At 38.2% G+C, this 22,490-nt stretch overlaps 1 protein-coding gene across 1 annotated transcript in view; it reads left to right on the top strand.

Annotated features, from left to right (window-relative positions):
• The first annotated feature begins 75 nt into the window (after window positions 1-75).
• Window positions 76-22,490, top strand: part of POLN (DNA polymerase nu) — a 103,531-nt gene continuing 81,116 nt past the window's right edge. Inside the window, exons 1-8 of the mRNA XM_086611734.1 lie at window positions 76-265; window positions 5,011-5,072; window positions 7,351-7,839; window positions 8,305-8,495; window positions 10,391-10,503; window positions 13,693-13,850; window positions 20,800-20,868; window positions 22,323-22,383. Coding sequence (XP_086467860.1) covers window positions 91-265; window positions 5,011-5,072; window positions 7,351-7,839; window positions 8,305-8,495; window positions 10,391-10,503; window positions 13,693-13,850; window positions 20,800-20,868; window positions 22,323-22,383 — 1,318 coding nt within the window. The 5' untranslated portion in view covers window positions 76-90. The remainder of the gene's footprint in view (window positions 266-5,010; window positions 5,073-7,350; window positions 7,840-8,304; window positions 8,496-10,390; window positions 10,504-13,692; window positions 13,851-20,799; window positions 20,869-22,322; window positions 22,384-22,490) is intronic.

Raw genomic sequence — 22,490 nt, 5'->3', positions numbered from 1 at the left:
GTTCTCTGTTTTCTCCTGAACATGTTCACTATATTTTGTTTTTTAATCTTAACAGAATGTAAGTGCAGATTGTTCTGTGGCCCTGATATCATGTGTAATTTGTGTGTTCTGTGTTTAGGTTTAATCTTAAAAATGGAACGGTACACATCATACATAGGATGTGACCCTTATAAAGTGCCTTTATCTGATATTGCTCAGAGGATTATGACAGCTTTGCGGTCTATTCCTGTAGAAGAAGTTCAGATGAGCAGAAAAAATAACCAGAGTGAGTAAATCTTGGACTCTTTGTATTTTCAGTTGAAAAACTGAAACCTAACCAAACAAAACAGTATCAAAGCTCTAGTCCCTATTTAAAAAGAAAAAAAGTGAGAGTTTAGGTTTCCAGGTTTAGGAAAGAAATTAAGTTGTAACTGACACTTCCTGGGACTTTTCTGTTTAAATAGTGCTAAGTGAGTGCAAGGAACTAGGATACTACCAGTACCCTCAATTTCATCATTTTTTTTCTTCCTGTTTCTGCTATGTGGTATAGAAGTAGATGAGAATTTCAAACTGTTAATTAACTAATACTGTAAATTAAATGTATATGTTAACTTGACTGTGGACTAGATATTTAAAGATCGCTAGAGGTACTGGGAACTTGCCAGAAGGCCTGTGAACTCTCCAGACTCGTGTCTGTCCTTTTAACACATGTTCATTAGCTGCTCACTCCTTGTGAAATGCCAGGGGGAAGAGTGAACAAAAGTCCCAGTGGTAGAGCAAGTTAGGTAACGTTAAAAGTGCCTCAGCAGATCTTTGACTCTGTTGACCAAATCTTACTCAGAATGTTGTGGATACTAGGGAGGTTTTGCAAGATGGAATTTTTATTCTCAATTATGTATGTTTCATAGTTTGCCAGTCTTGTAGCTCTGGAAAGAAGTAGGTAGAAAGTTAGAGTTTCGCTCTATTTCAGTTCTCTGTTTTCTCCTGAGAACTAGATCCTGCAGCATAGTCTCGTCGATGGGATTTAAATCTAGCATTTCTTCCTGTATACGTGGTGTTTGTTGCAGCCTTGGTTTTATGTAAATAACAGTTCAGGCTCTTTCAGTAGTAAAGTACTGGATCAGTGGAGCCTGTTGGTGTAGCAGTGACAAGGGTAGTAGTTCATTACTGTGTAAATCGGTGATACGTATTTGAAGAAATATGGGCTGGGTTCATTTTAAAATAGGACATTTGGACCAAAATCCAGTTTATTTTAAATAAAATCAGATCTGTCTTCAGACTGAGTTTAATTGCTGTTCTGCTTCTCTTGCTACCGTGTCATTTTCCCTTCTTTAATTTTCCTATGTAATGTTTTTTGTCTGACACTGGGAAGTTTGTACTGTGCGATACCTATATCATGTTATTTTGTCTACTCTTGATCCATTCACTCTCTGCCAAGCTGTAAAATTACAGATTCTCGTTTTTAAAAAGCATCATGAAAGTGTCTGGTATCTTTAGCCAAAGGAGCTTGCAATCTTCTTTGTAGTGCTGCTAAATCCTCATTCACTAGGGAGTGAAAGAACAGTATAAGCATTTAGTGGTGGCAGGTCACATGGCTAGCTTTTCCTGCTCTTGTTTTCCATGTAGTAGTTACTCACAATTGTTTCTAGGCTTAAGAACAAAATTATTTGAATTGCTTTTTAGGAAGTTGACTGTATATATAGCTTTAGCTGATCAGTGTGAATCTGGAGAAAAGTGCCTCCCTCAAAAAAACAACCAACCAACAAAACCTGTCATGATCTGTTTCAAACTATATTTTATTGATAGATCTTCAAAGATTAAACTCTACTCACTGGGAAAACTGTTTATCTTTAGAAGGTAAATCTTGATTCAAACAGGACAAATATCTACGATGTTGGACTAGTGGGTGAGATTCTGTGGTTATCTTGGCAGTAAAGCTTGTGATTCCGTCTAGCCTTAAGAAGGAATTTGAAGGCAAGAATGGGTTTCTACTGCCATCTGGTGGTACTTTTTCATAAACCAGAAATTCGAGGTTGGATAGATCTTTAGACTTAATCTGTCGTACTGAATACTGTGTGCTGAAGGAGAGAAATGTAATCATCTCCTCTGGAGGGTGAATTTTTCAAGAAGTATCTAGCCATGAAACAATTAAAAGCACCAAATGTAAATTTGGTTATTGTCATTGTTAAATTATAATTTTATCATTGTAGGAAGTGTCAAGAAAACCAAACCTAAAATGTTTGAAGCTACAAATACAGTTATGCCATATTTGCTATTTTAACAGCTCAGGCTAGAAGGCTGAGCTGGAGATAAATAACTGATTATACACATAAACCGACTTGAACCTGCATGTAATACTGTAAAGCAATAAGCTTAGTTTCTTCTGGAGACTAAGCTAGCTAGTCTTTGAAAATATTTTTTTGTTTGTTTAGTACTTTAAGTATGGAGTCCTGGTTTGCATAGACAAAATTTTTTAAAAACAGTTTCAGTAAATAGAAATAGATCCCCTTATTCTTTTTATGCTTTGTTTGACATGCATCATCCACACAGTAGATACAGAAGGTGTCTTGCTGCTGGTAATGCTAATTTCAGAGCTGAAAACAGCAGTGGACTTCTACTCAGTATGGATCAGGAGTTAGAAGGGAACAAAATACGTATTTTGTTCATAAGGTGTCTTCTGGCTGAGCAGTAAAAGAATTGGATGGTTGGACGTGATGATCTTAAAGGTCTTTTTCAATCTGAATGATTCTGTGATCCTAATCTAGAGATAAAGGAATCTTAACTAATTACAAACTGTGGAGAGACATGCACTTCAGTAGAGTTCTCTTTTTCCCTGTTTCTCTTCCTCTACCTATTGAGTTTGTAGTTACTGCTATCCTGTTGCCCCTTGTTCTTCTATACTCCAACCTTTGCTTGCTTCTCCTACTTTTGGGTCTACTGGGCAGTGTTGGGGACAGAAAAGAGAGGTGTGTCCTGTTTCATTTAGTGTGGTGCAGAGTCCTGAGATGCATCTGCAAAGCCTTCTTTGAACTACAGTATCTGTTTGCTTTCAGAGCTGTAGGCTGAATGTCACTGGTAGTTCAGTGGCGGGCTGTCGTGGTTTTAGGCTGATCCAGCAACTAAAACTCACACAGTCTCTCCTTCTCCAATAAAGTAGAGAGGAGAGAAAAAAAAAAAAACAAACAAAAGGACTGAGGGTTGAGGCAAGAACAGAGGGAGCACCCACCAACCATGGTCCTGGGCAAAACAGGCAGCGCTTTTCTCAAAGCAAAACAGTTTATTAATGATTACTTAGAAGGACAAAGGGAAATAAAAACCGATTACTTGAGAGGACAGAAAGAAACAAAACCAGATCTTAAAACCGACACCTTCCCCCCCCCACCTTCCTTTTCCTCCCGGCTCTACCTCCTCCCCCCAGCAGCACAGGGGGCAGGGACTGGGGGAGTGCAGGTCAGTTCATTCCGTGCTGTTACTGCTGCTTCTTTCTTAAAGGAGAAGGAGACCTTACACCCTTTTCCCCTGCTCCAATGGATCCCCTACCCACGAGGAAAAAAAAATCCACAAATTTCTCCAACGTGAGTCCAGCCCACTGGAAACAATCCTTCCCCACAGATTGCTCCGGTGTGGGCTATACCACAGTCTCGGGTACTTAGGGAGCTGTAGCCACTCGCTCCGGCGTGGGTCGTCACGAAGACTCCAGATGCCTTTCTGCCTTGCCGTGCCCCCAACACGACCATCCTCGGGCTCAGGCATCTTCTCCCCACGGGCTGCGAGTGGGTCGCTGCTCCACCGAGGCCGTCCTGGTTGCAGGGGGGCAGCCTGCTATCTCACCATCAGCCGCAGGGGAAACTCGGCTCCGGCACACCTCCTCCCGCTCCATCCTCACTGACCTGCTGTCGATGCAGCTGTTTCTCTCAGATCTCAGTCCTCTCCAGGTGAACTCAGCCCAGTGGGCACCCTGGGAGTGGGGTGCCCCCGAGTTCCCCAGCTGGCTCCGCCACCGCCATTCTCCGTGGGCGGCGCCGGCCCGATGCAGGCAGCCGCCCGGCCGGGAGCCAGGGAGTGGGGGCAGTGCCCTCCTCCCTTCTCTGGTCGATCCTGGGCGAAGCACCTTTTCCGGTTCCCTTGTCCTGACTTAAATAGGGCAATTCGCAGAGGCGCCCTATTGGCTCAACCCCGAGGGGGATGGCAGTCTGATCCGGTGGCCAGAACTAAGCCTAACCCGGATCCAAAACCGGGGAGGTCGCAGGGAGCAAAATCCCTCTCCTGCCACCAGAACCACCCCCCCCTCCACATCAAACCATGACACGGGCCCAGGCTTACAGCTGTGCTGTGGCACAGGGCTCTGCCTTAGACCCAGCACTGATAGGCCTCCTGCTTCTTGTGGTGCTCGTCATCACCTTTCTGTCAGTTTGATAGGTCTGAACTCTCCTTGCCCTCTGTTCTTGTCTGATCTTACAATACCTGTTCTATCATGAGGATGAACAATGTGAAAAACATTATCCTCTGCAGACAAAGCGTGGTCAGTTCTCTGTAGGGCATGATATGCTAGAGATGTATATGCAAATAGTGTTTTATTGAAGAAAATTACTGTGGAATAATACTGCCTAATTCCAATAAAACAGTTAAACTGTGTGAAGTGTGTGCAGAGTTTTTTGTTTGTTTTCTTACTCATGCTCCTAACTTTTTATTTTGACCAAGATGAGATGTGTTCTCTTGAAAGAAGGAAATATGCATATTTGTGGTATTACAGTAATGCCTCTTCTGAATAACATGGAAAATGTTTGTCTGCTTTGTAGCAAACTTGAATTAACTTAATGTGAACAGAGCATGCTTCTGCACATGCATATTTAGGAACCTCCAGGGCCCTTTTAAGCATAAATGATACTAATTTGAGGAAAATGGTTGTCATGGAAAATTTTATTGCAATTATTTTAGGTTTGATGAGTGTCAGTATGTAAACTAAGTAATACGCACTGCTCTCAGGATCATTTGTATTGTAAAATGTTTCCCGTTCTATTTTTTTAAAAGGTATAGAGAAGACAAAGGAAAATAAACTAGGTGATAAGGATGCACATCTGAAAAATGACAAGGCAAGCATTCTGTAAGATTGAAGACCACTAAAAGCAGTCTTTTTGTAGCAGGTTTGAAGTTGTTATAGACTGGCTCTTTCATAACAAGCTTTCTCACAATATATTACATACAATCATAGTTCAAATAACTTTCCTCTGTTTTATTTTGCGCTTGGCGTCTATTTACCCGTGAGAGTCTTGGCCCCACTTCTGCTATCCTACCTCCTAGGTAGTTACCCGGGTTCAAAAATGTTCTCAAACCTCTGTCACTGAACAATCAGTGGCATAATCATAAAGTGAACTGATTCGTATGAAAAACAACTTTGTATTAGGAAGTTAAATTTTTGGTTTAAACATCTTTCTGAAATTGGTTTAATGCGCGTGTGAGTGAGTGCCAGTAAAAGAGTGGGAATGAATAACTGCAGCAGCCCCAGCTCAGGCTGTGATTATAAGACCTGTTGAATTGATCAATGAGTTGCAGATATTGCAAGTGTACTCCTGTCCCAGCTGCTAATTTCACAGCCTTCCTTACTCTGGTGCGTGTTGCACAGTTTAGCAAGTCCATTCAGATTGCTCAAGATGCAGATAACTGGTTTCTTTTGTGGGCTGGGATAGTCCCTTGCAAATTAAATTGGCTCATAGACATGCAGCTGTAGGTGCACATGGATGGTAGTGGAACCCCTTTTTGTGATGAGGTGCTAATTTTGTCTCACTGCATCTAATGAAGTTTTCCTACATCCAAATAAATTATGAAACTACTACTTGAGTGTCCTAATTCAGATTCTGTGTTAAACAACAAAACCAATTGCAGTTTGACTGGAGAATACACTTGAGTTAATTAGTTGCCTTTCTACAGCTCTTAAACGTTTGATCCTTCTATGATACTTAACTTTTTATAGTGTCTACTTTTTATTAGCATTGCCTAAGTCCAATTAATTTGTCTTTGTTTGGAACAACTGCTATTCATTTTGGTAGTAGCAAAAGCTTGACTAGCTCCCTTTTTCTGTTTAGTGAGAACCTGTTAATTCTATTTTTGCTGTAGAGTTGATCCTGTGAAGCAGGATCTCCAGCAGTCTAGGCCTTTTTCATCTTTTAACTCCATAGTTCTGAGGTTTGGGAATTTGGGAACAGAGTAGAGGAATACTGGAAAACTAGAAAAAGAAATACTGGCTTTGTTGTTCTGGCTTGCTCAGCCAGTACAGATTGAATAGAGATGGGCGATATCCTTTAATCAGTGAAAATTTTTGTCTTGGGAAATGGATGGGAGCTCTGCACAGCAGTAACTTGTGGTTCTTTAGAAGTGAGAAGACTTGAGTTTTTGGAATGGTTAATGACATCAGAGGTTCTGAAGGAGACTGTGCTACAAGAGCAGAAAATATAGAAAATATGAGAGGCTTCAGTTACTTTTCAATGGAGTGGATGAATATTGTGTGTGATGCTGGGACTGAAAGTAAGCAGACGACTGCTTTGTAGAACGGTTGGAAAGGTTGTAGAAGCAACTAGCAGAATAAACAGGAAGAAAATATTAGGGCTGGTTGTATACCAGGGAAGTTTCTGAAGGAAATCAAGGATGAAGGAGTAGAATCACAACATTACCATGCAACTTCTTGCTTAACGCTATTTAATAGCATGCTGCTGTAAAGGGATCCAGGAACTATCTGGAGTAGGAAAGCTGTTCTGGGCATAGTGGATTAAACAGAATAGGGTATAATACTTATTCATACACCTGATAGTACTTGTTCAGTGCTACTTTCATAGATATTTTTAAGTCTTACAATCTTGTAAGTTGTTTGAAGAAATTGGTGGAGATCCAGTTGACTCATGTACTTGAATTTCCAAAGCAGTCGTTACGGTCCTCTGCTGAAAGTTCTTTAATATACTAAGCTGTCATGAAAAAAGCTCTGAATATTAAAGCTAAAGAAGGAAATTAATGATCTCTTCTCTCTTCAGACAAAGGTCGCTCATAACCTAGTCACTGTGGAAGACAGGCTACTGGACTAGATGCATCTTACAGTTGTTAATTTGCTGTTTCTAGTGTTGGACTAATATTAGATTAAATAAGCAGTGGTAGTTTTGAATGTAAGCAATATAAATCAGCAAAATAATCTTCACTGATAAATACTTGAATCTTATGCAATATGATTCCCCTAAACTGACTTTTTGATTTGTTAGCATCAACGTGTTTTTCATAAAATATCACTTCCTGAAAAGTTTATTTAAATTAATTCATATACGTTTATTCTTATTTCTCCTAATAAGTTGAATAATTGGCTCACTAAAAAATTTCCAATTTTTCCAGGAGATTCGTGATTCCACAATTACCTTATTAAAAACATCTGCCAGCCCTGAATGTATTTCTGCTGGTGAGATAGTCAGGACAGTACATACTGATGAAATGCTTTGCTGTCAAGATAGTAAAATAGTGAGCTATTACCAGGATTTAGACTTATCAACATGGGAATATAGTGAAAGGAAGCTTTCAGTAGGAGCGAAAAACCCAAAGGATGGTGAAAAGAATATGACTACTCCTCTTAAAAGAAAGCAAGATGTGCCCACATGTTGTTCAGAGAAAATGAGAAGATTACCTGTAAAGACCTGCACTTCTTCACTTGAAAGAAGATACAACTGTACTTCTGGACAAAGAGAGTCTCCTGAAAATTATCCTTGTGATATCAGGCGTTTGGGCTGTGAAGAAAAAAGAGAATTGCTTGCAACTATAGAACAGGCAGTGGCTTTTGTAACTGCTATGGTATTTCAGGATGGTTCTTCACAGCTCAACTCGGAGCAGGTTAGTGAATGATGTGTTTTGTTGAGAGTCAGTTTTGTAGAATTGTACATGTGACTGATAAATGCAAAAGCGTGTTCATGGGGAGCCCAGAACCTGGACCACTTTTGTGTGTTACTGCTTACCAAAATATAAATGTAAAAAGAGGTAAACCTTAATACTCCTGACTACATTTCAGTTTTAGTTACCAAGTGGAACTTCAAAATGAAACCGCTTGGGCTAAACAGATGTTTGTTATACTTAAAGTGAGACTGAATTAGAATTTTTTTTTCCTGCTTTTACCATGTCTGTTACTGTGGATTTTTGTTTCAAGGCTGAAACGCTTGCATGCTCCTCTGCTGTCAGTGGTGTATGCAGTAGCTCTAATGTACATAATAGGTTTGATATTGTAAAATATTTGGGGAAACTTTCATTATAGGATTGCATAAAAGCTGTCAGAGGAAACACTATTGTAATTCTGCTTAACAGGTCTTAACCTCATCAGTAAAAGGAGTTGTTGTGTTAGTGAAGAATAAGACTGATCACCCTTGCCCTCCCAGTTACTCTTCAACTGACTATACTTGGAATGCTGCTAATGAAAACGATAAATTAATTTATTTAAAAACTGAATGGTCATCTCTTTGGGAACAAGAACAACAGGCTCACAAGAAATTTGCTTGGTGAGAGTATGTAGGAAAAAATACTGTTCTGCTTCGCATATGCTTTTAGCAGCAGTGATGTTGATGGCATGGCACAGGCTTAATCTCCTTACGCGTCAAGTGCATCGAAATTCGTATTAGCTGTGTAAGTTCTATGTCAAGCCTGAGCTAATACAAACCAAATAAGAACAGACTGTTCCTTTGGGCTCAGCATATAACTAACTGCAGCCCTACAGAACTAGACTGGGATTCCGGAAGGAGCTATTTACATTCACCTAGAAATCCTTTATGAACAGTTGACAGCTATATGGCAAAAAATACGATTCTTCCAGGTTTATCTGTCTCGTATCTTATCTTCCATTTCCTGAACTACATTTCTTAGCTAGTATGTTTTTGATGGACATTATTATGGTAAACATCCTTTTTGAGCTCTGCTAATATTTTTAATTTTGTGAGCACAACGAGCTTTTTTAATGGCTTTTGAGATCGTGAAAGAAATTTTCCTAATATTCAGTAATAATGTTATATCAAAATTACAAGAAATTTTTAAGTAAATGCTTTATGTATATGTTCAATAGTTGGATTAAATTTTTTAAAAAATGGATTATGTTTTAAACTTCCATTTTTATTTCATACTATTAACTTTGAAATAGTATCCCCTAAAGGGAGAAATGAGAACTGAATCTGATTCTTAGATGTAGTAGTCACATGTTAAAACTTCATTAGAATATTTTATGGCTTTCAGTAATAACTGCTTTATCGTAAACTGATGAATTTGGGTTATTAAATTACAAAACATTCATTTTCAAGATGTTGGACTTGGTTGTTAGTCATCTCTGCCACTGCTCCACTGTGACTTGAAATAAATCACTTCACTTACCTGTACTTCTCCAGCTGTAATACTGGAGTTGTATGATAACTAATTTAATCACTTGCTGTCAGTTTGAATATAGGTTGTTTTGAATTGAATTGAGACTAACATATCAATAAAGCATGTACATATGAACAGTGAAAATTCAATAATAAACAAGTTGAATACGTGTATTAGCATTTAGATGAAACCTACAGATAATTATTTCTTGTAAGAATGGTGCGGTTGTTTTAATAATGGATCTGGTGCAGTTGTTTAATAATGGATCTGGTGCAGTTGTTTAATAATGGATCTGGTGCAGTTGTTTAATAATGGATCTGCACTGTAAACAGTAATACCTTGTGATCTGTGCAATTTCTAATATGTCCAAAAATTTGGTACTGTGGGTTTCATACTACCAAAGATAAATAAACTTGAAAGCTCTGTAAAAAAATTACGGCATTTCTATATTGCCCAAAATAGAGCTTACAAAAAAGACACAAAAAATTAGTAAAATCTATATACAAAAATATATAATTGGTGAAATCTCTTTAAAATAGCATGGGTGTGGAAACTATAGACGTTTTCAAAAGAAATGTAAAAATGTGACAAAGATGAAGCATATTAGATTTAAATAGCATATTAACACTGGGGAATTATGGCAATTTAGATTTAAAGGTTACCATACAATCATGGTTTTACAATACTGCCCTAACTCAGAAGCCTCTGTGATCTTATTTGGATATATTAAAGTATTACAGGGATGCCAGTTGCTGTTTTGGATTAAGATTGCTTTTAATTTTGTGTCAAGGATTTGTTTTCTTTATGAATGCACAGTAAGGCATATCTGCTAGGATGTTTAATTTATTACAGAATGAAGTTTCAGGTATTAAGGTATTATAGAATTGAGAATTTAATATTCGAATACAGTATTCTGTTCTTACAGGAATAAAGAAATGTCTTGTTTTAACTGTTTAGTGTTAGATGCTACTTAAATATATAAAGTGAATAGATTCGTTAAACCTCGTAGCAATACAGTGTGTGCTAATGAACTACTTCTATGCAGGCAAGTGTTGCTTCAAATGCTAGACTGCAAAGTTCCAATTATTTGCTTCAATGCAAAAGACTTCCTGAGGACTCTACTTCAAGTTTATGGTGATGAAATTAGCTGGAAACAAGGTAACTATCTAATCTAATCTATGATCTAATCCTATAATCATAGAATCATAGAATGGTTAGAGTTGGAAGGGATCTCAAAGATCTTCTAGTTCCAACCCCCCTGCCATGGGCAGGGAAACCCTCCACTACACCAGATTGCCCAAAGCCTCATCTCTATGCTTTTGATGTTTCTGTTAAAATCACTAGGTGTAGAAGTAACTAGATTGATGGTTAGGTAATATATTGGAAATCAGAGTTTTAGTACCACGGAAAAGAAATCCTTCTTGGGGGAGGTTGTGACCAGAGGCCTGGCATGCCAAGATGATGTATTTCTTCTCAGAGTAGGAATCAAGTTGTTGAATAATTTAAGGATAGCTTCCAGTGGAAACAAAAGCTCTCAATACAGTCCTGACTATAGCTGAAAAGGTCAAGCTGCTTCATGTTTCGTGTTCCCTAGAAAAAATTCCTCTGCTCAAGACGAAAGGCTAAAATGAATTCTAGAGGTGCTCATAATTGTTGGAATTAGGAATCACTTGAATGGGTCCTTGGTTTTTCATAGGAATAAGTAAGACTCTTCTGTATGTATTTAAAAACAACTACAAACAGAAGACATTGTATCATATGGTTTTTTTTTTGCTTGTTTGTATATATCGGATTACTACTGAGTGAATTAGAAAAATGAGTGTGGCCTTTCAGGAAGGACTTCCTCTAAGGAGAGTCTTCAGCTTGTGTTCAGCATCTGAGAAGTTTCATCAGTAAATCACAGTAAACTGATAATGATTTAGGATCTGGTGTGAAGATCGACGCAAAATACACTTAGCCCTGGGAATGGGAAGGGGGGAAGAAACATCATGATGGTACTGGCACTAGTGACAGTTTTATAACCTGTACACACAGGAAGTACTAGGTCTGGATTAGATCCTATCTGATACTTAGGATTTGAATCTAAAGTTTCTAGTATCAGAAAGAATTCTTGTCTCTTTTTATTTTTAAACTGAAAGCTGAGCTCCCTCACCCATTATTTCTACCATGGTAAAAAACAAACACCACAAAACCCCTGCCTTTTTTTAAGGTAAAAAATCATTGTAAATCAAGCAAACACTGAAATTTCTCTGTATGTCGTATTGACTGCAATCACTTGAATGGTTGCACTCGTTCTCAAACTAGTGTACTAACCAGTAGAATACATACAGATACATTAGCCCTGACTAGTAAAATATGGTGTGCTTTGCTGGTGGGATTCATTAATGTTTTGGAGTAGGAGGAGGACAGGATTGGGTGCTATTTCACAATCTTTGGGAAAGTATGCTTTTGTCAGCGCAGAGTCTTCTGTACTCTCATCCCAGCTTGAGCCTGGTGTTGCTTCACCCCTTTAAGCTTTGTTCTGTCTCAGTTCAATATGTGCCTCCTCATTACCTTGAAGGTGTCATATTCTTTCCAGGACTGAATTGATAGCTATAACTTGTTACTGCTGCCCTCACCTTTGGTGAATATTTTAGGGATTTAGGGATGGGTGGTTGGGAGGTTTGATTCTTTATCCTTTTTAGCTAGAGACTGTCTTGCGCTCATTGTAAATAGAGATATGAGAAAAGGATCTTTGAGGTGTCTCAGAGACTCTTTGGTGACAGAATTCTCTTCTATGAATCCTTGGTAAGACACAGTTGTTATTATTAGAAAAATCAGTGCTCGTTTCATGCAGTCTTCACGTGAGCTTGTGAATGTCCAGCATCTCACTGGACAGAGCCTTCCTGCAGCCTCTGGGTATTTCTAACAGGTATCAGCTGCTGAGTGTTACAGCCCCTCAGAGAGGCTGTGTTGCTTAGTCTGACCCTTCACAATGCATCATTTGAGTTCATGGCAAACCTGACTGTTGCAGCTGTCAAAGCTTCATTTAATACCTGTGGGGATTACTTCCTGCTGAAAGAGCAGCGAAAATCCTGTGGGCACATCCAGAGTTTGATTTTGGAGTGGATGCAGTTTGACATACTTTGAGCTGCACAATTCCAAGGCTAAGACTGTTCTTCCAATTGCAGACAGACTCTCTTAGTAGTACTGTCAGGAGGGTACCCTTGAGACAGTTTCCAAGGCTGTTCCTTCGCATCTTTTAGCTTCCAATGTGGATAGCTGGCTGCATTCAGAGAAAAGGATAGTGAGATACATAAAATCCTGGTATAAGACCATGCAAATGAACTGTCATTCAGTTATCTGGCCACCCAGCAGAGCTCGGGCTGATTCAGGGGCAAGATGTCTCCTTCCCTAACATGTGCTGAGCAGCCACCTGAAGTTCTTTTCAGCAGCAGTTCTATCAGTGGAGGTAAACAAGCCTGGTTCTCTTTATAATAGTCCTGCAGCTGTAACTTGTGTTATGGACGTCACAGTTTGCTTCCAGGTAACTGAGTCTGTAAGGTGGTGTAGCATGGAGCTCTCTATAAATGTACCTGTGAGTTGTCGTTTGAACTTGGGTGTTACTGAAGAGGATACTCAGATCTGTCTTTGAATATATCTCAAAGCATTCTAGACACTAGTTTCTCTCTCCTTTGTAGTACTGCAGTACATATGTTGAGATTGTGGTTAAAAGGGAAGTGACGCAGAACTAGGCTTGCTCCATCCTATGTATGTATATGAACAGGAGAGAAAGTGCAGTGAAAGCACCTATGATGCTAAAGGACAAAAGGTTCAAATTTTTGAGAACACCATATTGTACACCCATATGTGAATTTGTACATCCATTAAAGATCTTAGAAGTCTGATTGCTAGGAAGTAAATCTTCTCTCCCCTGACCTCCAGTAGCAATTTTGTGGATATCAATCAAATTAACAGCAACAACAAAACTGTATCAGAGGGCGACACTCACAAGAAAAACTGCAATTGGAAATTTTTCAGTGAAAGAGAGGCTTTAACTGTCAATTTGAAGAACTAAAGGTTTATTTACATTTTAAAACTTGAAAAAAAAAAAACCCTAAACAAAAACAAATCCGCAAAAAAAACCCTCTTCAAAAATATTTAATATTGAGCTTAATCCTATGTATTCATGATATTAACTGTTTGTTACAGCTGCAAATTCCATGTTTAACATTTTTCTGGTGTAAATGCTTGTCTATTTATGATGTATGTGTGTCTACAGGAATGACAGGCAAAACTTTAGAGGGATTTCTCAGTATGGGAGGTAATTTAAATATTTTGATTGTCAAAAGTAACTTATTTTTGTAGTTGCTGATAGTGTTGTGTTAGATCCAAGGATTGCGGCATGGCTGATAAACCCCATCGACACAGTTCCCTCTTTCGAATGTTTAATACAGAAGTATTTTGAAAAGCCTTTTTCTATGGGAACAGCAAATACAAATACAGGCGCTGTGCGAAATGCATCAGTAAGTAGTTTGTTTTAAATTGTTTGTGGTTGGGTTAAAAGGGGAGGGAAATGATGAAAGAATTGCTTTTGCTTACAAAATATTGCAAAAAAACCCCAGATGATGCTTTTCTGATGGAAGAAAACTATTATTTAATACTACTTGTTAGAAGTCTAGTTTTAAAGAAAGGGAAGAAGGGAAGGGTTCACTGCTTTCTGCCATGATGGGATCATATTCTCCAGGAACAGCTGTAAAACTGCTTCAAAACCATAAGCTTCAGTAACAAAATTAATATATAATCTGATCCTTTTTTCTACCTTCTTCCAAACTGACTTCTAGCTTTCCTTTCCAAAACATCTAATGCCTTGTTCCCTAATTCTTGTGAACTTGTATCCGGTGTTTAGATAATTAACAATTTTGCTGAATTTCACAGCTGGTAAAGATACCACATCATAGGCTGAGGGACAGTAGGGGGTCAAATGTGAACCTTCAAGCATATGAATGAAAAATCTGACTTTTTTTTTCCTCAATAAGAGAGAGTGCTTAATGAACTTTTTGAGAAGCTATTCCCAACACTATAGAAACGTCTTAATGTCTGTTGAAACTTCAATGTTATAAAATTTCAGAATTTATATTTTGGGCTATGGTGATCTACTCTGGCCACATTAGCCTTCAGAGGTTGTTTAAATGATAAAAATAGATGTGCCGCAACCAACCTAACTGGTGGTGTGTTTTTGTTTTTTTTAGACCTTTCACTTTTCAGAGGCTTTGCTTGTTCAGACACAAGTATTGTAACATAATTATAGGGCTTCTAGGATACAAATCCACTGAAGTCAAGTGGGCTTAAAGCATGGAACAGAGGTCAGTTGTATCAGCACATACTCATCGGAATAGACATTTCTGAGAAAAAGAGAGCCTGTTTCCTTTAAACCACTAGCTGCAAACTGCAGTTGTTCAGAAGCTACTTCATGAATTAAGCTACTAGTGTAGGGAATGGACAGGCAAACAGGTGGAAGCTATATACTTGTTGGTTATTTCTATATGTGATGTCTCCTCCTGTGAGTCAGCATCCTCAATCTTGTCTCTTTAACTTGACTCAGTCTTTTGTTCTTTGTATACAGCATCTATTCTTAGTTATTGTTTCTCAACTTTGTCATCTTTATTCCCAGCACTGAGTTAAATATTGAAGTCTTATTTCCTTCCTACCGTATTTCAGGTCTAGTTTGCTTCCTTGTCCCAACCATCTCCAGTGGCTTTATGCTCACTTGTTTGCCCAAGTCCCAGTTAATGCCTCTTCCTAACATCCTCTGGTTATCCCCCCTATTCCTTATGCAATTAGCTTGTTCCCTGGACTCTCCCACTTTCTTTTTGGCTTCTCTGTTCAGTGACTCTCAGTTCTTCCTGTGAATCCTATCTCTTTGCCAGATTTATCTCTTCAGCCTTCTTGCTCTGACTTTACTAGTAGGTTCCTAACAGTTGTCTGTACTCCCAGAAGGATCCAGGCCAGGTGATACATCATGTCTTGTGCCTCACTACTTCAGTTAAGCTCCCTCTGTATTGTGCTAGTCTTGTCCATCCAGCGGAGTACTTGGGATGACCGCAATATTATTCTGTAGCCTGCTACTCGCCCACACACCTCTCTAGCACAGAATATGTGCTACTTGCTGCTTGTCAGCATATTTGGTGCTGTGCCAAAAGGCTCAGTAAAAGAGGTCATCCTCCATATACCTTGAAATCTTTGCTGAAGCAGGTGCCAAACTTCATGCTGCTCTTGTCATTGCTGCATTTGCTTATGAGGAATCTCGGTGTCAACTGAAGCCTGTCGTTGGACTTACTTCCAGCTCCAGAATGGGATGGAAGTAAGCTGTAGTATTTCACAGACAACTTGTTTGTTCCAGAACCAGTGGGTGTGGATGAGATGTCCTGGAGACAGGTTGATGGCTTTTCACTGGAGTATGGGCCTGCTTAAATTAATCTGTCTAGGGTAGCAAGAAGTCCTCACTGATAGGACTAGACTGTTATAAAACAAGGATGACTGCCAGTGAATCTAGATATTTCAGCTTTGGAGAGAGCCCTCTGCATCCTGCTTTCAAGGGCCTACCAATTCTCAGTCATGCGGTGTTCAAGTCTGCTGTAGGCAGAGGGGATGCCTGTACAGTAGGTGTCCCTGTTGTCTACTCACAAATGACCAACGCAAACAGTGCTGGAGTTGTATAGACTGATAGCCCTTGAGCAGATGGGGAGCCTGCATGGAATCCACTACCCTGTTGTAACTCTCTTCTGCTGCTGGAGCTTTGCTAGAACATGCTTCCTGCTAACAGACATCATCTTATGCAGAATCAATTTTGTTTTATCTGCTGTATCTTCAGTCATATGGTCTTTTAAGATAAAAACAACTATGGTCCAGGCTTAAGTGTGTTTTGAATGACTGCAAAACTAGTGCCCCCGTTGTTTTATAGTATGTGGTAGGGAAATGTGTCTGCAGCAAAGATTACCTGAAAACTGGAGCGGTTTTGTTTTTAGCATGAAACATAACTTCCTATAACTAATAGGTGTCTCCTATGCTTCTACTAGCTCAGCACTTTTCCTCTTCTCTTAAAGGTTAGTTAGACTGATATGATGAAGTTCCTGTGATGGTTCTTCCCCAGCTGTGTACCAGAATGCTTGCCTTTGTAGCAATAATGTGTTATAATTTGTCCTAAGAGAAACTGTTTTTCAGTCATTTCTGGTTCTGTTGTGTTTGTGCAGCAACAAGTAATTTGGATTTCTTCTGTATTCTGTTTGGATCCAATAACAGATGAAACATTGCTCTTGTCAGTCTGCATCTGCTGGAATGCTTTGGTTCCAGACTTCTGTTTTCCTTCAGATAATGGGGGCTGTTTTGCAAACAGTAGGCCAAAATTGTGAGTTTTGTACACAAGGCGCATTTTTATACACTATTTAGAGGATGGATTATGCTTACCTGTTGATTTACAGCTGACTTGTGCTGCGAGGGCACAGGATCAAATGTTTTGATGTACTGGTGTCTCAGTCTGTGTCTGCCCTCACTCCCTAGATATACAACAAAGAGGTTCTGAGAGTCAACCTGAACATAAGAAGGAGATAATGGTGTCCAGCTCAGGGAGCAATTCCTGCAAAAGACCCTGTTCAGATGGAAAAAGATGTCCAGAGATACCTTCTTACAAACTCAGAAGGGTCCTTACCTCCCTGAAGAGGTCCTGTCCATTAATTTTGATATGAATTTATTTTATTAATTTTTTTTAGAAAAATCCTTAATTTGGAGATCTGTTTAGACTGTATACACCCTCCTTTAGGATGGATTTTTGAAGATTTCCCAATTGCTTTGATTATTCTTCACTGCTTTTGCTTCAAAATAACTACTGTTCTGGCTGGGTGGGTTAAAAGCCCTGGAGGACCATAGCGTTCTGACATAGGATCTGTTCTTAAGAAAATACTCTTGACAACGATTTCAATGGCAATCTTTCTGGTTTAGTCCATAACTCATAGGTTAATGATAACCAGTTTAGTAGAGTGATATCGCATCTAGTTACATTGCATATACTCTTCCAGATTGTAGAATCTTATTCTTCACACAATATTGGATGCTTTATTGAAACTGAAGCATTGTCTTCATTTTCTAAGCAATCTTAGAGGAGTGTGTAAATCTGATAATAAGTAGAAATATCCTTTTCTTTCCTTCTCATCACAGAAGGACCAAAGGAAAGATTCTGAGTATATCGAATAAAACCCATGAAACTGTGAAATGGGCAGCAAAGTCAGATTTGGTAGCATAATTTCTGAGAGCATACTCTGGTAAGAAGAACACTTTCTAGTTCAGTTTGAGTGGAGAAAACAGAATATTTTTCTTTTGGAGCAGAATATTTCTCCCAACTGTAGGTATTTCATGAGAGCAATAAGGTAAAAAGGCTGTAGAATAACTGCAGGTGTGTAGAGGAAAGAAACTTCTGCAACTCATAGCATGAGAGCCCCTCTTAGTGTTCCATCAGCTCCAAGATAGGAATGCAAATAATAAAGTGAGCATAAAATAATTAGGATTCATTTAAAATACACATAGGGTGAATGATAAACCTGAAAACAGACCGTGTACAAGGTGCCCAGGGGACCCTCTCCATTCTTTTCTAACTGAGAAGCCTTCAATGGGACTTCATGGCTGTTTGCTTTACTTGTCAATATATTATCTTTTTTTAAAAAACATTTTTACTATTCTTGACAGAAAGATGTAATTCACCTAGGAAGCAAATTTAAATTTATTTTGAACCCTGCCTATGTATATTTATTTAGTAGAAATGATCTTGGAATACCCTGTTTACCAGGAGTCTAGGCAAATCTAGGTCAGTCTCCAGCAGTGTGGCTATTGAAGAGGAAACAGTGAGTGTTACCAGATTATCTTCTAAAGTGGTTAGGATTCCATTGGCCTCAAAATTGACTTCTTCTGAGTCCTCCATGTGATGTACGTTTGACTCCTGTCAAACATAAAATTGTAATAAAATAAATAAAATTAGACATTCTGCAGTTCTACTTGCTATAGATTACCGCTCCCCCCAACTATCATGGTCAGAAACCTGCAATCAGTACTACATCATGTCTGGGATAACTATCTTTCATTCTGAGTTTCTGTACTTGCTCAAAATTCCATAGTCACATGGAGTTTAATGCAGATTTTCCCTGTCTGGCTTCTCTCACGTCGGTCTTTCCTTTCAGGGATTTTCTTTTTCCTTTTTTCCTTCCCATTTATTATATAAACCAAGAACTATACCGGAATCTTTCTTAGAAATCTTAATTACCCTTATTAAAATAATGCCTTATGTCAAATGAATCTCGCATCTACCTTTTTGGATGGTCAAATGCTGAGCTCAGGTTATGGAACTTCAGAGGACTTCATGAAAATGAGTGGGCGTAAAAGCAGCAGATGAGCTTCCACGTAGGTAGGGTGAAAGTAATGCATCCAGAGTAGTTTCAATTTACAAAGAGATCTTGAAATTATTGTTGCTGGTTTTATGTTGGTTCTATGTGTAGTGGCAGCCAAAAAGCCAACAAAATATAGGCACCATAAGGAAAGGTATTGAGAACAAGAAAACAGACGTGATGTTTTTGCCACAGAAAACCTTGGTGCACCCCTGTCTTGAAGACTGTGCAGTTTTATTCTCTGGATTTCAAGAAAGGTACAGTGGGCTTCTAAAAGGTACATAGAAAGGCAACTGAAATTTCCTTTCAAAGCATGGAACAGCTGCTTTACAAGGACAATATGGAAAAAATTGGGTTATTTATGTTGGAGACAGAAAGACTGAAGGGCACTGTACTAGCAGTTTTCTAAATTATTATGAAGGCAGTGGATAAAGTGAATGCTGTGGTACTATTCAGCAAATCCTGTAGTACTATAGCTGAGAGTCAGTTGATGAAACTAGGAGGAGATGAAGTTAAAAATTGATAAATTTAATTTTTTTTTATGTGGTTAATGATGAAGTCTGCATTCTAGAGATAAACAAGAAAACGTTAAACAGATTTTTGAAGCAGTTAAAATCTGGATTGTCCTTTAAAGATGCTCATCTAACTTTACAAAAAAAAAGTAACCTGCAGGTTAAGCAGGTTCTATTAAGCCAATAGTTCTGTACTTAGTGTACATGAAAATAATTCATATATAGAATCATAGAATGGTTAGGGTTGGAAGGGACCTCAAAGATCATCTAGTTCCAACCCCTCTGCCATGGGCAGGGGAACCCTCCACTACACCAGGTGGCCCAAAGCCTCATCCAACCTGGCCTTGAACACTTCCAGGGATGGGGCATCTACAGCTTCTCTGGGTCTCTTTATAAAAACTTCAGTTTATTCTTCTCAACTAAATAAACCTGACCTCTTTCTTTGTAGGTCAGGTATTCTAAACTTAATATTATTTTTGGTTCTCTTCTTTAGCCTATCTGATACTTTTTAATGTCTGTCTTAAAGTATTGTGGCCAAGTTGCTCCAATACTGCAGCTATATTCTCAGCAGTATTTATCAAAACAGAGTAAATGGCTCTTTTTACACAAATGACCCTTAGTTTAATGTCACCGTTTTACATAAGCTAAGAACTATCATAACATATCATACATAATTCCATGTAACTTATTTTCCTGCCTCCAACACAGACTAGTATGTGATTTTTTGGGGAAGAGTACATGGACAGGCAAGCATATAACTCTAGTCCTCTGGAATGCTCTCTTAAGTTCTATGGTTTGTGTCCCAGGAATTTTACAAGTGCTAGGGTTTTTGCACTTAGATGCAAATTTGTTCCATAATTTTGATTGTTCAGCCATCGTTGAAGATACAGACTGCAGGAAAGAAAAATCTGTCTGCAGCATTTTTTACATTCCCATCTTTCCTCACAGGAATTTAATAATAAAAAGCAGCACTTCATTGTTTACCTTTTGTTGTATCACCCTGATAACAAATTTAATTGGTTGACACTAGGTTTATGTTTAATGATCGTGTTTTTGGAGTAAAGATTATATTTGCACTGTCTGTATGCATTTCAAAATGGTCTTCTAGCCAACTGAATGAGGTAGCATGGCTCTGTGCAGAACACCTCTGGAACAGAAGGGAAGGAGATGAATAGTTCAGACACAGAGAAGGGGCAGTGCTGATGGGAGAAGTAAAATGAAGAAAAATTCCTTGCAATTTTCTAAGTAGTAATAGAATTCCAACTTTAACATCAAATGCTGTATAATGATACTATTTCTTCACGCTCAGTCTGTGTAAAATGTAAATAAAGGAACAGGTAAAATCCTTAATGTTCAGGATCTCTAATACTGTTCATTAATTGTGTTTGTCAGAGGTCTAAAAACATTACTGAAATGTTAAATATTTCTTCTGTATGTCTCCTGTTATATTTATGTAGTTTAATCCCTTATAAAATAGATAGTATTGTAAATATTTTTGTTAACATTAAACCTCTTCAATTTATTTATATCAGTATCAAAACTTAGGTGTAAACTTGAAGAAGCTTTATAATGTAATGATGGACCTTGCTCATAACTTAAAGGTAAGATATAAAGAGTAATTACTCAGATATAACTTTTGAGGTATTATCATGAATTAAAGGGAGTTAGTGATGTGCTTCTCATTCAAATCATAATCTCTACTTGAGTTAAATAGAAAGCTTCAATCCTTATTGGTTTACAGTGCTGGTCAACATTTAAAATGAAGTTGTCCATGAAATTTGCCATTTTTTCCAGAAGGAGGAAGTGGTTAGTCTGAAGGTTAATCTTTAGAAGAATCTTTTCCTCTGCAACAGTTAAATAAATACTTAAATGAAGATTCTAAGAAAGGGAAATGTTCAGAATATTGTGACTTTTCTTTTGTATTTTAAAGCTGTGTGAAAACAGTCTAAACAATGTTAACAGAGTTAAAACAGAGAGTATCTGTTTTTTTATATATTCCTTGGGACTCTCAGTGTATCTGTTGTTCTGTTGTATTAGCCAAATGCTGGTCAAACTCTGGAACAGGCTTCCTAGAGAGGTGATCAATGCCCCATGCCTGTTGGTGTTTAAGAGGCATTTGGACAATGCTGCTGTTAATATGCTTTAACTTCTGGTCAGCCCTGAAGTGGTCAGGCAGTTGTGCCAGATGATCCTTGTTGGTCTCTTCCAAGTGAACTACTTTATGCTATTTTAGCCCTTACTACAGTTCAGAGTGCGTCTTGAAGTCTTTTTAGTGGTTTTTCCTGTGTGTTTGTTTTCTCCCTGTAATCATATACCTAGAAAAGTGTCAGAATTTAGGGACATGCTCAGGTTCTGATGGAAGGTATGTCATAAGATCCTAGGAGTTTTTCTTGAAATTGATGGTAGCAAGTGTAGGACTTAGTTGATGGAGACATATTAGTCTGGATATCTAAGTGGCACAGCAGTATGATGAAACAATTTGTGAAGGAAGGCAACGGGGAAATATCAAAGGCACAGAAACACTGAGAGCCAGACTGCAGGAGTTTTTAGACAACTGTTGCTGTCTGATTGCTTCAGTGGTTAGAGGAAAACAGACTTCCTGTTCTTTGTAACTAAATTGGGTACATAAACCCATCATCTTTTATTTTCTTCCTAATGAAAACAAAATTGTGAATTCTGAGTGATTGCTGAATTTTTCAAGTGAATAAAGAGGAATAATGATATGTCCTATTAAAATGGAGCTTGCTCTAAAAATAAACGGTTTAGAAAAATTAGGTAAATATGTTTCTTTATTACTATTCCTGTACGAAATGGTTACTATTACAAAATGTATTACTGTTCCCTGCAAAGTGAAGTGATAATGGACGACAGCATTTAGATACTATAATTCACGCTAAGTGATATTTCATTCCACAAACAATGTTGTCATAAAAAAGGATTATACAGAAAGTGAAATACTGCTTACTGGAAAATAGATCCACGTAATGACACAACTGTATGTTTTAAGATTAAAACTGGCTGATACTGAAGAAGTTATTTGTATCTTACTTTACAGGTTCAAGGTTTGTGGAAATTATTTTGCACATTAGAGCTTCCACTTATCAAAGTTCTGGCAGGTATAAAAGTTCAGTTCAAAATAATGAACCATTTTCACACAGCTGCTGACTTTGCTCAAGTAGAATGTTATACCCAAGAATACTACACATTTTCTTAGCCTCATAAC

Source organism: Tauraco erythrolophus, chromosome 5 (genome assembly GCF_009769465.1).
Source record: "Tauraco erythrolophus isolate bTauEry1 chromosome 5, bTauEry1.pri, whole genome shotgun sequence".
NCBI lineage: Eukaryota > Metazoa > Chordata > Aves > Musophagiformes > Musophagidae > Tauraco > Tauraco erythrolophus.
This window is presented reverse-complemented; position numbering and strand designations above follow the sequence as displayed.